Source organism: Oncorhynchus clarkii, chromosome 10, assembly GCF_045791955.1.
Source record: "Oncorhynchus clarkii lewisi isolate Uvic-CL-2024 chromosome 10, UVic_Ocla_1.0, whole genome shotgun sequence".
NCBI classification, from domain to species: Eukaryota; Metazoa; Chordata; class Actinopteri; order Salmoniformes; family Salmonidae; genus Oncorhynchus; species Oncorhynchus clarkii.
The window spans coordinates 26,132,501-26,147,908 of NC_092156.1; the positions used below are offsets into that span (position 1 = coordinate 26,132,501).

A 15,408-nucleotide genomic window follows, 5' to 3' on the forward strand; every position below is an offset into this window, starting at 1 on the left:
TTTTAATCAATTTGATAACATATTTAAAACCTGTTCCATTAGAGTATTGTGTGTAGATTAATGAGGATTTTTTATTTAATCAATTTTAGAAAAAAACTGTAAAGTAGCTAAATGGAAAAGTCAAGGGGTCTGAATACAGTGTAGTTTTGTGCCAACCCCCTAAAAGGGGTTAAATTTGTAAAAAAAAAAAAATATATATATATATATATATATATATACACACACACACACACTACCAGTCAAAAGTTGACACATCTACTCATTCAAGGGTTTTTATTTTACATTGTAGAATAACAGTGAAGACAAAACACACATGGAATCATGTAGTAACCAAAAAAAGTGTTAAACAAATCACAATATATTTTAGATTCTTCAAAGAAGCCACCCGTTGCCTTGATGACAGATTTGCACACTCTTGGCATTCTCTCAACCAGCTTCATGAGGCCATTTGGAATGCATTTAAATTAACAGGTGTGCCTTGTTAAAAGTTAATTTGTAGAATTTCTTTCCTCCTTACTGTGTTTGAGTCAATCAGTTGTGTTGTGACATGGTAGGGGTGGTATACAGAAGATAGCCCTATTTGGTAAAAGACTAAGTCCATATTACGGCAAGAACAGCTCAAATAAGCAAAGAGAAACGACAGTCCATCATTACTTTAAGACATGAAGGTAAGTCAATGCGGAACATTTTGAAAGTTTCTTTAAGTGCAGTCGCAAAAACCAAGCGCTGATTAAACTGGATGTCATGAGGACCGCCACAGTAAAGGAAGACCCAGAGTTACCTCTGCTGCAGAGGATAAGTTCATTAGAGTTACCAGCCTCAGAAATTGCAGCCCAAATAAATGCTTCAGAGTTCAAGTCAAAGACACATCTCAACATCAACTGTTCAGAAGAGACTGCGTGAACCGGGCCTTCATGGTTGAATTGCTGCAAAGAAACCACAAAATAAGGACACCAATAAGAAGAAGAAGAGACTTGCTTGGGCCAAGAAACACAAGCAACGGACATTAGACCAGTGGAAATCTGTCCTTTGGTCTGAGTCCAAATTTGAGATTTTTGGATCGAACCTGTGTCTTTGTGAGATGCAGAGTAGGTGAACGGATGATCTCCACATGTTTATTTTATTTACCTTTATTTATCCAGGCAATAAGAACAAATTCTTATTTTCAATGACGGCCTAGGAACAATGGGTTAACTGCCTGTTCAGGGGCAGAATGACAGATTTGTACCTTGTCAGCTCGGGGGTTTGAACTTGCAACCCTGCCGCCCCAGGGTAGCCTAGTGATTCCCACCGTGAAGCATGGAGGAGATGGTGTGATGATGCTTGCTGGTGTCTGTGATTTATTTAGAATTCAAGGCACACGTAACCAGCATGGCTACCACAGCATTCTGCAGCGATACATCATCCCGTCTGGTTTGTGCTTAATGGGACTATCATTTGTTTTTCAACAGGACTAAGGGGCCTAGCCCAAACAATTACCATTATTCCTCTTCCTCCAAACTATACAGTTGGCTTAATGCATTGGGGCAGGTAGCGTTCTCCTGGCATCCGCCAAACCCAGATTCGTCCGTCGGACTGCCAGATGGTGAAGCGTGGTTCATCACTCCGGAGAGTACACGTTTCCACTGCTCCAGAGTCCAATGGCGGCAAGCTTGACACCACTCCAGTCAACGCTTGCCACTGCGCATGGTACCTTAGGCTTGTGTGCGGCTGCTCGGCCATGGAAACCCATTTCATTAAGCTCCTGACAAACAGTGCTTGTGCTGACGTTGCTTCCAGAGGTAAGGAGTGTTGCAACCGAGGACAGACGATTTTTAAGCGCTACACGCTTCAGCGGTCCCGTTCTGTGAGCTTGTGTGGCCTACGACTTCGCGGCTGGGCCGTTGTGTCTAGATTTTTCCACTTCACAATAACAGCACTTACAGTTGACCGGGGCAGCTCTAGCAGGACAGTAATTTAACAAACTGACTTGTTAGAAAGGTGGCATCCTATGACTGTGCCATGTTGAAAGTCACTAAGCTCTTGAATAAGGCCATTCTACTGCCAATGTTTGTCTACAGAGATTGCATGGCTGTCTGCTTGATTTTATACACCTGTCAGCAACAGGTGTGGCTGAAATAGCCGAATCCACTCATTTGAAGGGCTGTCCACATACTTTTGTATATATAGTGTATACTCAACCTTCACATAAATTCAGTAGGGGAAAAATTTAAGTTATCCTATTCAGGTCAAACACTTACTGTAGGACTTGATACAGAGATTAAACGGTTTAGGATGTGTTTTTCAAATTAGGACAAAACCTGATTCCTCATCTATGTAAAACTGTAGAGATACGTCACCGGAGGACCCTTGACAATAGCCACCGAACCGGTCTGGCAGGTATGAAAACTGAGTAACTATGGGTGATAGTCCTTGGCAACCAACAATACACATATTTGAGGAAGGAAAATAAAGCATTACACCAATCTTGTTGTACAATGGAACCGCCAATAGCCGATTTGCAAGTCAAGGTATGCCTTACCAGCAAACTAGTTCAAAACTCATTCCATTAAAGACTACAAATACTAGTACTAGACTACTCTTGTTACAAATACTAGACCAATTCTATTATGCTTCCCCAAATTAATTTCACATGGAGGGTGGAATGAGTGGAGTGACCCCTATGAGTATTATGTCCTGCTCAGCATTGTGGAAATAGCTTGAAAGTGCTACCTAAAGTATTTGTATATCTAGTGAAATTGGGTTATCATTTAGTAATACATTCCAGAAGATTCTATTGGGGTAAAATACAGCAAATATAGGCCCAATTCTTCCCAGATGTTTATGAAAAATATACACAAGCATAGTATAAAATACAATGTGAGAAATGACACTACCACACAACAAGTTTCAAAGTAGAGACATGCATGAAATTAACACCTTGATAATCCTATTCATCAGGGCACACTGTAGCAAAAGGTTTTTGCAACGAAAAACAAAAATGAGCAAGTCTTATTTCAAGTTCAGGTAGTACCTCCCTGTTACAGACCATTTGGTGCCTAATGAATACAACCCAGCTTTGTCATCCTCAATTCAAAGAATCCAACTACAACCACAAGTTGGGAAGAACAGCAGTTACCTAACAGAGGCTTATCTCCCTTGGTTCGCTCTCAGATAATGTCTCAAATCCATGACATTGATCAAAGCTAGGCTGTGTTGCTTGGCTGTGTTGACTTCTGAACTGGTATTAGATGTTGTCCCACCGTTCAATTTCGTCTTGGAGCATGTCTCATGACCCAGAGCCATGCATTCATCTCTTCCCCATGACGAAACTGGGCGCCTCTGCATCATCCTCAGCCTCCCTCTCCTGGTCGTCCTCTTCACTGCTGGAGGAGGACTTCTCAGAATCTAAAGAGAGGGGACACCAAAAATAGTCAAAATCAGTCTCTTCTGCCATAACTTTTTACTATGACCATTTTCCACTAAGAAACTGTACTGGACCGGGTTTAGAAACGTTAACATCTCTGATCGGTTTCCCAAAACCATCATTAATAACATTGCACTTGTTATCTAACAAATGCATCAGACCACTCGTAGAACAGCCAAGTGTGTCATTAGATTATATTTTGCATTCCCAAGTCACTTGACAACATGATGTAGAAAGCGGGCTCTAGATGGCTGTAACTCCTTTTAGCATAGAGATTAACATTGATGGCTTCCACCATTTAAAAAGTAGTCAAGAGGGTGGGGATTTATATGGGTTGGGAGCGATCAGGCAATGATCGGCACTAGGGCTGGCACGCTAATTGTATAATTGTGTAACCGACGTGAATGAAGAAAAAAAAATCATAAAAATATATTTGCTAAAATTAACGTATTATCAACTTGATTCAAGTAGTAGATATACTATCCCAATTTCAGTAGTGTAAATTGATCATTGTTTTGCTAACTGAATGCATTTATATCAAACTGTCTCCATCTCCTCCCAATGCACACACTCTCCTTCAAAATGCCTCCATTATCTGTACTACAGTGAGCATAACTCTGCACGTTCTCTGGTTTGTAAAGATGGTAAAATACACCCTTAAAAATCACCACTATGCTGAAATGAGCTACCAAATATCTTGGTGAGTGTGGACATTTATAAGCTAAAGTCATCAATGACGTTATAAAAACCAAGTCGAGAGCCATGCTAGGCTAGCAAACATCAAGGTGAGCAACGTGTATTTTTTTTTAACCTTTATTTAACTAGGCAAATCAGTTAAGAACAAATTCTTATTTTGAATGACGGCCAGGAACAGTGGGTTAACTGCCTTGTTCAGGGGCAGAACGACAGATTTGTTCCTTGTCAGCTCAGGGATCTGAACTTGCAACCTTTCGGTTGCACTCTAACCACTAGGCTACGCTGCCGCCCCGTAGTGGGAGAGTAGATTCCAAAAATAAATACAATTTGCCTAGGCAGCTAGGCTGACGTAGGCTACCAATTAGCCTTGAATATTTAGGTTAGTATACATTGTCAGACGGCTCCATATGCATTCATAATCAATCACCCAGTTAATTAGTGTGTGCGCACATCTGACATTGCAGCTGTAGCACTTGTGCTAATTTTGGTCAGTTTTGTCAAATTTCAGTCAGAGCAGGAGCCGGAGTCATTCACCACTACCTGCTAGTGGAGAGTCGACTCCAAAATAATTGTTTCCTCGACTCCTTGTCGACTCCCATTTCTGGGTGTAAAGCTTAGATTTCACTAGGAATCGATTCATAGTCAGCATTTTTGCAACGGAGGAGACCGAATAGTGGCCGTAGGCTACTTCAAACAACAGAAACTCTTGCATCTTGCACGAGCGAAAGCGAGAGGCACAGTCAGGTCGGCAACCAGACACTGCACTTGACACATTTATGAAATTGCTTATCCCAGTTACTAATAATCATGCACCCATTAAGAAAAATACTGTAAAAACTTAAATCCACATTTGAATTGAAAAATTGTTTGTCCGAGCGGGATGAGGAAAAAGGAATAGCAAATAAGTGTCTGCACAACTGATTGGCAACTGTACTGCAATTTGAGAAATCATATGATTAAACCGAATAAAAATAAATCTACACTATGAAATAAAGATAAATGACAAATGATAGTAAAAAGCTTTGGAGCACCTTAAAATGACATTTTGGTCAAAAAGCTCAATTCATTGAATTAGCTGGCTCGTTCATCACAAACCCACTGATATTGCCAACTACTTTAAATTATTTTTTCCATTGGTAAGATTAGCAATTTAGGCATCACATGCCAGCAACTACAGGGTTCTATTCAATAGAGCATACCACAGTAAAATTCTCTGCAACAAATTGTGTGGGTGTTTGTTATTGGACAATTTTTTACGGTATCTAATTGGTAGTTAGTCTTTTCCCATCGCTGCAACTCCCGTACGGACTCAGAAGAGGCGAAGTTTGAGAGCCATGTGACCTCCGAAACACAACCCTGCCAAGCCAACCGAAAGGTTGCAAGTTCGAATCCCCGAGCTGACATGGTACAAATCTGTCGTTCTGCCCCTGAACAGGCAGTTAATCCACTGTTCCTAGGCAGTCATTGAAAATAAGAATTTGTTCTTAACTGTCTTGCCTGGTTAAATAAAGGTTTAAAAAAATATTTTAAAAACCCGGAAGCCAGCCTCACCAATGCGTCGGCGGAAACGCCGTACAACTGGCAACTGAAGTCAGCATGCACGCACCCGGCCCGCCAGGGTTGCTAGAGCGCGATCGGACAAGGACATCGCGGCCAGCCAAACCCTCCCCTAAGCCGGACGATGCTGGGCCAATTGTGCGCTGCCTCATGGGTCTCTTGGTCGCGGCCGGCTGTGACACAGCCTGGGATCGAACCTAGGTCTGTAGTGACGCCTCTAGCACTGCGATGTAGCGCCTTAGACCGCGACGACACTCGGGAGGCCCAGTCCCTCCATGTTTTAGTTTGTTTTTTCCCCGGTTGGTGCCTAATGAATACGACCCATGTTCATAGGGCAGGTCTCTCACCTTTAACATTTGCTACTGGGGCTACTGTTTAATTAATAAATACCTTATTATCACTTTAATGTGGGAGTTAGCCTACTATGTTTGTTTTTCACGTATCTCCAGAAACAGTCAACACGTTTGGCTTTTTCTCCTTGGTTTTGTGTACGATTAAAAGTGTAGTTGGCTGTACAGGCTTCGCCGAAGGACTTTGTCTCAATATCATGGTTTAAATGACATTAAGCCATCCCTTTTTAATGTTTGTTCAAATAGGTAAACTATCATGGTCAAAACATATTGATACAACAGTAGCTACGATGGGGAGAAGTCTGTCTATAATAAAGCATTGCTCTGCATTCTTAACAGCACTATCAACAAGGCAGGTCCTACAGGCCCTAGTTGTGTTGCAACTGGACTACTGTTCAGTCGTGTGATCAGGTGCCACAAAAAGGGACTTAGGAAAATTGCAATTTGCCCAGAACAGGGCAGCACAGCTGGTCCTTGGATATACATAGAGAGTTAACATTAATAATATGCATGTCAATCTGTAAATATGCAGTGGTGGAAATTATGAAATGTAATGCGATGTACTATTTTAAACTGTATGTAACTGTCTTATGTTGCTGGACACCAGAAAAAAAATGGGGATCCATAATAAATACAACCGAAGAAAATGTACTGCTTTAAAATTGAGATGGCCTCAATGGTGCTATCCATGCTGTCACAGATACCACAATGGCAGATACAAAGAGGAGTTCACTTTCTATCTCTATGCTTTACACACAAGATCTCAGCCAAACACAGATCAAATTGTGTATCTGTCTCTTTGTGACCGTCGATAACGTCATAGTTTAATACAAATATGAAGATGGCAATGTTATAAACAAGCGAATCAAGGTAAAAAAAAATAAAAAATAAAGGATCTAATGAAAACCAATGACTGCATTAATGTTACAAGATAGCTTTTATAGGCTACATATTTCAATCATATTAAAATAATATTTAAAAAAATAAAAATACATATTTTTCCAATATTTGTCAGCATTGTGTAATCATTCTAATGTGAGGGTAAGAATGTGAATAGAGAAAGCTGATCCGAAGGCAGTGTCGCCTTCTTTCCATCCTATCGATATTAACATACACAGAGCACACAAAAAATGAGGAACACTTATTTCCATAACAGACTGACCAGGTGAACGCTATGATTCCTTATTGATTACACCTGTTAAAGTCACTTCAATCAGGGTAGATGAAGGGGAGGAGACAGGTTAAAAAAGGATTGTTAAGCTTTGAGACATGGATTGTGTATGGGTGCCATTCAGAGGGTGAACGGGCAAGACAATAGATTTAAGCGCCTTTGAACGGGGCATGGTAGGTGCCAGTCACACCAGTTTGAGTGTGTCAAGAACTGCAACGCTGCTGGGTTTATCATGCTCAACAGTTAAGGGCAAAAGGGGATGTAGTGCAACTCAATATTAGGAAGGTGTTCCTAATGTTTTGTTCACTCTGTATACAACAACACACTTAAACCTTGTTCACACTGCAGGCCTTAATGCTCAAAACAGTTTTGTTTTTCAAATCCCTTTTGGAATACTGACTGTCCGAACAGAAAAGACATTGGATTTGTGTGTTCAGACTGTAGTCATTTGCAGACATTGCTACGCTAGTTGTCATGGTAATGGCAGGTATGTATGCAGTGGCATTGGGTAATTGGTGGTGGTGCTTCCTCTCACTCAAAAGTTGTGTGGTAAGCTAAGATGTCATTAGCTGCCATTGGAAGTATCCCAGTTGCTTTGAACGTTCAAAAATCATAGTGTAAGAACACTTTTAGAACCTCAAAGAATGAGATGTTTTGAATCAAGTCCTTTTTGGCTTACCACAACAGTCAACTAGCTAGCTAGCTGGTTGGTTGGTTAGCTTGCTAGCACATCAAATGTTATTGGTCACATACACATGGTAAGCAGATGTTAATGCGAGTGTAGCAAAATGCTTGTGCTTCTAGTTCCGACAGTGCAGTAATATTAACAAGTAATCTAACAATTGCCCAACAACTACCTTTTACACACAAATCTAAAGGGATGGAGGAGAATATGTACAGTGCCTTGCGAAAGTATTCGGCCCCCTTGAACTTTGCAACCTTTTGCCACATTTCAGGCTTCAAACATAAAGATATAAAACTGTATTTTTTTGTGAAGAATCAACAACAAGTGGGACACAATCATGAAGTGGAACAACATTTATTGGATATTTCAAACTTTAACAAATCAAAAACTGAAAAATTGGGCGTGCAAAATTATTCAGCCCCCTTAAGTTAATACTTTGTAGCGCCACCTTTTGCTGTGATTACAGCTGTAAGTCGCTTGGGGTATGTCTATCAGTTTTGCACATCGAGAGACTGACATTTTTTCCCATTCCTCCTTGCAAAACAGCTCGAGCTCAGTGAGGTTGGATGGAGAGCATTTGTGAACAGCAGTTTTCAGTTCTTTCCACAGATTCTCGATTGGATTCAGGTCTGGACTTTGACTTGGCCATTCTAACACCTGGATATGTTTATTTTTGAACCATTCCATTGTAGATTTTGCTTTATGTTTTGGATCATTGTCTTGTTGGAAGACAAATCTCCGTCCCAGTCTCAGGTCTTTTGCAGACTTCATCAGGTTTTCTTCCAGAATGGTCCTGTATTTGGCTCCATCCATCTTCCCATCAATTTTAACCATCTTCCCTGTCCCTGCTGAAGAAAAGCAGGCCCAAACCATGATGCTGCCACCACCATGTTTGACAGTGGGGATGGTGTGTTCAGCTGTGTTGCTTTTACGCCAAACATAACGTTTTGCATTGTTGCCAAAAAGTTCAATTTTGGTTTCATCTGACCAGAGCACCTTCTTCCACATGTTTGGTGTGTCTCCCAGGTGGCTTGTGGCAAACTTTAAACAACACTTTTTATGGATATCTTTAAGAAATGGCTTTCTTCTTGCCACTCTTCCATAAAAGCCAGATTTGTGCAATATACGACTGATTGTTGTCCTATGGACAGAGTCTCCCACCTCAGCTGTAGATCTCTGCAGTTCATCCAGAGTGATCATGGGCCTCTTGGCTGCATCTCTGATCAGTCTTCTCCTTGTATGAGCTGAAAGTTGAGGGACGGCCAGGTCTTGGTAGATTTGCAGTGGTCTGATACTCCTTACATTTCAATATTATCGCTTGCACAGTGCTCCTTGGGATGTTTAAAGCTTGGGAAATCTTTTTGTATCCAAATTCGGCTTTAAAATTCTTCACAACAGTATCTCGGACCTGCCTGGTGTGTTCCTTGTTCTTCATGATGCTCTCTGCGCTTTTAACGGACCTCTGAGACTATCACAGTGCAGGTGCATTTATACGGAGACTTGATTACACACAGGTGGATTGTATTTATCATCATTAGTCATTTAGGTCAACATTGGATCATTCAGAGATCCTCACTGAACTTCTGGAGAGTTTGCTGCACTGAAAGTAAAAGGGGCTGAATAATTTTGCATGCCCAATTTTTCAGTTTTTGATTTGTTAAAAAAGTTTGAAATATCCAATAAATGTCGTTCCACTTCATGATTGTGTCCCACTTGTGGTCGATTCTTCACAAAAAAATACAGTTTTATATCTTTATGTTTGAAGCCTGAAATGTGGCAAAAGGTCGCAAAGTTCAAGGGGGCCGAATACTTTCGCAAGGCACTGTACATGTAAGTATATGGATGAGTGTTGGCCGGACGGCATAGGCAAGGTGCAATAGATGGTATAAAATATGATATGAGTAATGTAAGATATGTAAACATTATTAAAGTGGCATTGTTTAAAGTGACTAGTGATCCATTCATTAAAAAGTGTCCAGTGATTAGGTCTCAATGTAGGCAGCAGCATCTCTGAGTTTGTGATTCCTGTTTAGCAGATTGATGGCCTTGAGATAGAAGCTGTTTCAGTCTCTCGGTCCAAGCTTTGATGCACCTGTACTAACCTCGCTTTCTGGATGGTAGCTGTGTGAACAGGCGGTGGTTGTTGTCCTTGGTGATCTTTTTGGCCTTCCTGTGACAATGGGTGCTGTAGGGTCATGGAGGGCAGGTAGTTTGCCCCCAGTGATACGTTGTGCAGACCTCACTACCCTCTGGAGAGCCTTGTGGTTGAGGGCAGTGCAGTTGCCGTACCAAGCTGTGATACAGCCCGACAGGATGCTCTCGATTGTGCATCTAAAAGTTTGTCAGACTTTTGGGTGATAAGCCAAATTTCTTTAGCCTCCTGAGGTTGAAGAGGCGCTGTTAAGCTTCACCACACTTTGTGTGGGTGGACCATTTCAGTTTGTCCGTGGTGTGTATGCCGAGGAACTTGAAGCTTTCCACCTTTTCCACTACTGTCCCGTCAATGTGGATAGGAGGGTGCTCCCTCTGCTGTTTCCCGAAGTCTACAATTATCTCCTTTGTTTTGACGACATTCAGTGAGAGGTTGTTTTCCTGACACCACAGTGTCCTCACCTTCTCCCTGTAGGCCGTCTCATCATTGTTGGTAATTGTTTTGTTTCACCTTAAATTTAACCAGGTAGGCAATTGAGAACAACTCATTTACAACCTGGCCAAGATGAAGCAAAGCAGTTCGACACATACAACACAAAGTTACACATGGAGTAAACAAACAGAGTGAATAATACAGTAGAAAAAAGTCTATATACAGTGTGTGCAAATGAGGTAAGATAAGGGAGGTAAGGCAATAAATAGGCCATGGTGGCAAAGTAATTACAATATACCAATTAAACACTGGAATGGTAGAAGTGCAGAAGATAAATGTGCAAGTAGAGATACTGGGGTGCCAAGGAGCAAGATAAATAAATAAATACAGTATGGGGATGAGGTAGTTGGATGGGATATTTACAGATGGGCTATGTACAGGTGCAGTGATCTGTGAGCTGCTCTGACAGCTGGTGCTTAAAGCTAGTGAGGGAGATATGAGTCTCCAGCTTCAGAGATTTTTGCAGTTAGTTCCAGTCATTGGCAGCAGAGAACTTGAAGGACAGGAAGCCAACCAAGGTGTTGGCTTTGGGAGTGACCAGTGAGATATACCTGCTGGAGCGTGTGCTACGCGTGGGTGTTGCTATGGTGACCGGTGAGCTGAGATAAGGCGGGGCTTTACCTAGCAAAGACTTGTAGATGACTTGGAGCGGGTTTGGCAACGAGTATGAAGCGAAGGCCTGCCAACAAGAGAGTACAGGTCACAGTGGTGGGTAGTACATTGGGATTTGGTGACAAAACGGACGGCACTGTGATAGATTGCATCCAATTTGTTGAGTAGAGTGTTGGAGGCTATTTTGTAAATGACATTGCCGAAGTCAAAGATCGGCAGGATGGTCAGTTTTACGAGTGTGTTTGGCAGCATGAGTGAAGGAGGCTTTGTTGCAAAATAGGAAGCCGATTCTAGATTTCATTTCGGATTGGAGATGCTTAATGTGAGTCTGGAAGGAGAGTTTACAGTCTAACCAGACACCTAGGTATTTGTCCACATATTCTAAGTCTGAACCGTCCAGATTAGTGATGCTGGATGTGCAGGCAGCGATCAGTTGAAAAGCATGCATTTAGTTTTACTTGCATTTAAGAGAAGTTGGAGGCCACGGATCAAGCCCACTACTGTTGTGTCGTCCGCAAACTTGATGATTGAGTTGGAGGTGTGCATGGCCACGTAGTCGTGGGTGAACAGGGAGTACAGAAGGGGGCTGAGCACACACCCTTGTGGGGCCCCAGTGTTGAGGGTCAGCAAAGTGGAGATGTTTCCTAACTTCACCACCTGGGAGCAGCCGGTCAGAAAGTCCAGGACCTAATTGCACAGGGAGGGGTTGAGACCCAGGGCCTCCAGCTTGATGATGAGCTTGGAGGGTACTATGGTGTTGAATGCTGAGCTGTAGTCAATGAACAGCATTCTTACATAGGTATTCCTCTTGTCCATACAAGATAGGGCAGGGTGCAGAATGATGGCGATTGCATCGTCTGTGGACCTGTTGGGACGGTATGCAAACTAAAGTGTGTCTAGGGTGGCTGGTAAGGTGGAGGTGATATGATCCTTGAAGTCTCTCAAAGCACTTCACGATGACAGAAGTGAGTGCTACGGGGCGATAGTCATTTAGTTCAGTTCTTTTTGTCTACTTGGGTACAGGAACAATGGTGGCCCGCTTGAAGCATGTGGGGACAGCAGACTGGTACAGGGAGCAATTGAATATGTCCGTAAACACACCAGCCAGCTGGTCTGCGCATGCTCTGAGGACGCGGCTAGGGATGCCGTTTGGGCCGGCAGCCTCGCGAGGGTTAACACGTTTAAATATTTTACTTACGTCAGCCACGGAGGGGGGAGTTCTTGTTAGTGAGCCGCACCGGTGGCACTGTATATTATCCTCAAAGCGGGCAAAGCCGGTGGTTAGTTTGTCTGGAAGCGTGACGTTGGTGTCCGTGACGTGGCGGATTTTCTTTTTGTAGTCTGATTTCCTGTAAACCATGCCACATATACTTCTCGTGTCTGAGCCGTTGAATTGCGACTTCACTTTGTCTCTGTACAGGCATTTCACTTATTTGATTGCCTTGCGGACGAAATAACTACACTGTTTATATTCAGCCATATTCCCAGACCTCTTTCTATGGTTAAATGCGGTGGTTCGAGCTTTCAGTTTTGTGCGAATGCCACCATCCATCCACGGTTTCTGGTTAGGGTAGGTTTTAATAGTCCCTGTGGGTACAACATCTCCAATGCACTTCTTTATAAACTCACTGAGTCAGCGTATAGAGCAATGTTATCTGAGGCTGACCGGAACATATCGCAGTCCACGTGATCAAAATAATCTTGAAGCGTGGATTCCAATTGGTCAGACCAGCGTTGAATGGTGCTAGTCACTGGTACATCCTATTTGAGTTTCTGCCTATAAGACAGTAGGAGCAAGATGGAGTCGTGTTCGGATTTGCCGAAGGGAGGGCTTTGTATGCATAACGGAAGTTAGAGTAGCAATGATCAAGTGTATTACACCCAAGCGTAGTGCAATCAATATGCTAATAGAATTTAGGTAGCCTTGTCCTCATATTTGCTTTGTTAAAATCCCCAGCTACAATGAATGCAGCCTCAGGATATATGTTTCCAGTTTACATCGAGTCCAGTGAAGTTCCTTGAGGGCCGTCTTGGTGTCTGCTTGAGGGGGAATGTACACAGCTGTGACGATAACTGACGAGAAATCACTCATTTGTTTGTAAAGTTTTAACAACCTAGTTGACTGTTCAGAAGAGTTGCATGGCCAGGAATCAGATTTATTTATGAGTGGTTTGAAATTTGGCTGGAAATATCTGATTCCAAGTGCTCTTTGGCTATTCAGACTATAGGAAAAAAGATCAGATTTAAATATGCAAAAATAAAATTTGAGTCACTTCAAACTGCCAGTGTGAACAAGGCTTTAGTGAGCATTCTCTACGTGCTAGCCTAGCAGTTAAGAGCATTGGGCCAGTTACCAAAAGGCCGACAAATCTGTCAATGCGCCCTTGAGCAAGGCACTTAACCCTAATTGCTCATGTAAGTCACTCTGGATAAGAGCTTCTGCTAAATTACTAAAAATGAAAATATGTTTTGGGAAACGCATGTTACATATTTGGCTGTTAAAAAAAAACAATACATCATTAAAACACTCATAGGCTTAAGTTCCATGCTATTGGGAAACCTAGCCCTGTTCTGTAGCACAATATGCAAGTACAATTTGGCTCTTGCACTGCCCTTACGAAAAATATTGCAGTCAGAGTGTAGTATAACTGCAGTGCAGTATGCTGCATATACCGCATCCAAAATAAGTTTACTACCGTAATTCTGCAATTACTGTGTCCAAAATACCAGTCGACAGCAGTTACTGCACTTTTACTGTAGTTTCAAAACTATTATCTTTTTTTGTAAGGGTGGCCATAGCAACACGAGTTGTGGACTTGCTCTTCGTCACACTTCTGAACATCTGAGGGGAACATGTTTCAATAAAATCCATCACTTAAATGTCATTTTTTCATTTTACCTTCCCCTTTGTTGGCATTCTGCTTGGCTTTTTTTGCCATAAGCTTCTTCTGCTTCAGCTTTTCCCTGAAATACACATACATATGTAACATAAATCATCATCAATTATACAGATTACAGGAGAGAATCAAAGAATAAAGGCCATGTATGCTCTATACATTTTTATTTTATTTAGCGGGTCCATGATTACTGCACCAACCTTTTCTTCCTGCGTTTGGCTGTTCTTTCATCAGCTGCCTGTTGGTTATCTGACACCTTGTCAAGATAGTCCAAATCCATCTTTTGCTGCAAGAACATTTTATTATTAAAATCTTATTGGTTACCCCCACCGCTTGAAAGAAATTGGTTCCCATGAAAAACGATGTAGTCGGGTGTCCTTGGGGACCCCGTAATAAAAAATGCCCACCTTCTCAGTCATCTTGTCCAGGAAGTCCTGTCTCTGATACTCTCGCCTGCGAAGGTGTCTGTACACATGGAATTCTCCACTGCCAGCTCCTGCACTGGAGCCTGGAGAAGATTCATTACATATCTCATCAGTGGGTTTAAAACATATTGCTTAGGCTTTAGTGTTTTTGAAAAATGCGTCCATACGCCTCTCTTGCAAGAGCTCGCTCTACTCTTGGACAGCAAAACAAGGGAATCGTACATGCCCTTGCCGCTACCTGAGAATTCACAAATTCATCCGCCAAATTGCAGGCTTACCCATCACATCCCGCACAAACTCCGGAGGAGCCCGGGGGTTCCATTCTTTCGGTCGGTCTGGGATAGGAGCAGGTTTATCCTGCAAACATACGTGAGGATTCATAGATTTTTACGATAAATTATCTAAATACTTGCTATAGTCACACACTGTTCTATCTACCGTAACGTTAAGCACATATTCGCTGGTGCTAACGTCGTTAGTTAGCGTGGCTAGCTGTGGAGATAAACATGTGCCATTTGAAGATATCCTCAAAGGCCCGAACCTCCCCAGCCACTTACAGGGTTTCTCATCAATCTCTCCAATTTCAGGCGTTGCTCCTCTGCTGGAGTTTTGGCTATAATCAAAGGCTGAGATTCCTTTCCTGGCTGTTTCCCTGGTCTCCCATCTTTTTCCTTGATCACCGCCATCTTTCGAATATGATGTTTGTCTTCTTCTACATTGATTTGTAAGTACAAGGTTTAGCACCGCCTAGCGTACTGGTGGGTGCATTCCTGGAAACGATACATTAGTATTGTGCTAAATTGGTTATTATTTTACTGTTGGTATATTAGGCAGGCACTCGTAGGAAAACACAATGAACGATGTTCTTTCGAAGTAAGGTAGTTGATTTATCTTGCAGAATGTTAGTAGCACCTCCTTGAGAAAGTTGTAATGCAGAAGTCTTGATAGGCCAACAGGGGGCACTC

General features: G+C 42.2%; 1 protein-coding gene across 1 annotated transcript; it reads right to left on the reverse strand.

Annotated features, from left to right (window-relative positions):
• Nucleotides 1–258: 258 nt before the first annotated feature.
• On the reverse strand, nucleotides 259–15,156 carry LOC139418187 (PRKR-interacting protein 1 homolog). The gene is made up of 6 exons (XM_071167451.1): nucleotides 15,001–15,156; nucleotides 14,722–14,800; nucleotides 14,426–14,526; nucleotides 14,219–14,304; nucleotides 14,021–14,085; nucleotides 259–3,387 (listed from the first exon to the last, which is right to left on the reverse strand). Exons 1-6 carry the CDS (start codon nucleotides 15,127–15,129, stop codon nucleotides 3,290–3,292), a joined length of 558 nt encoding a protein of 185 aa, XP_071023552.1. The 5' UTR covers nucleotides 15,130–15,156; the 3' UTR covers nucleotides 259–3,289.
• Nucleotides 15,157–15,408: the final 252 nt, after the last annotated feature.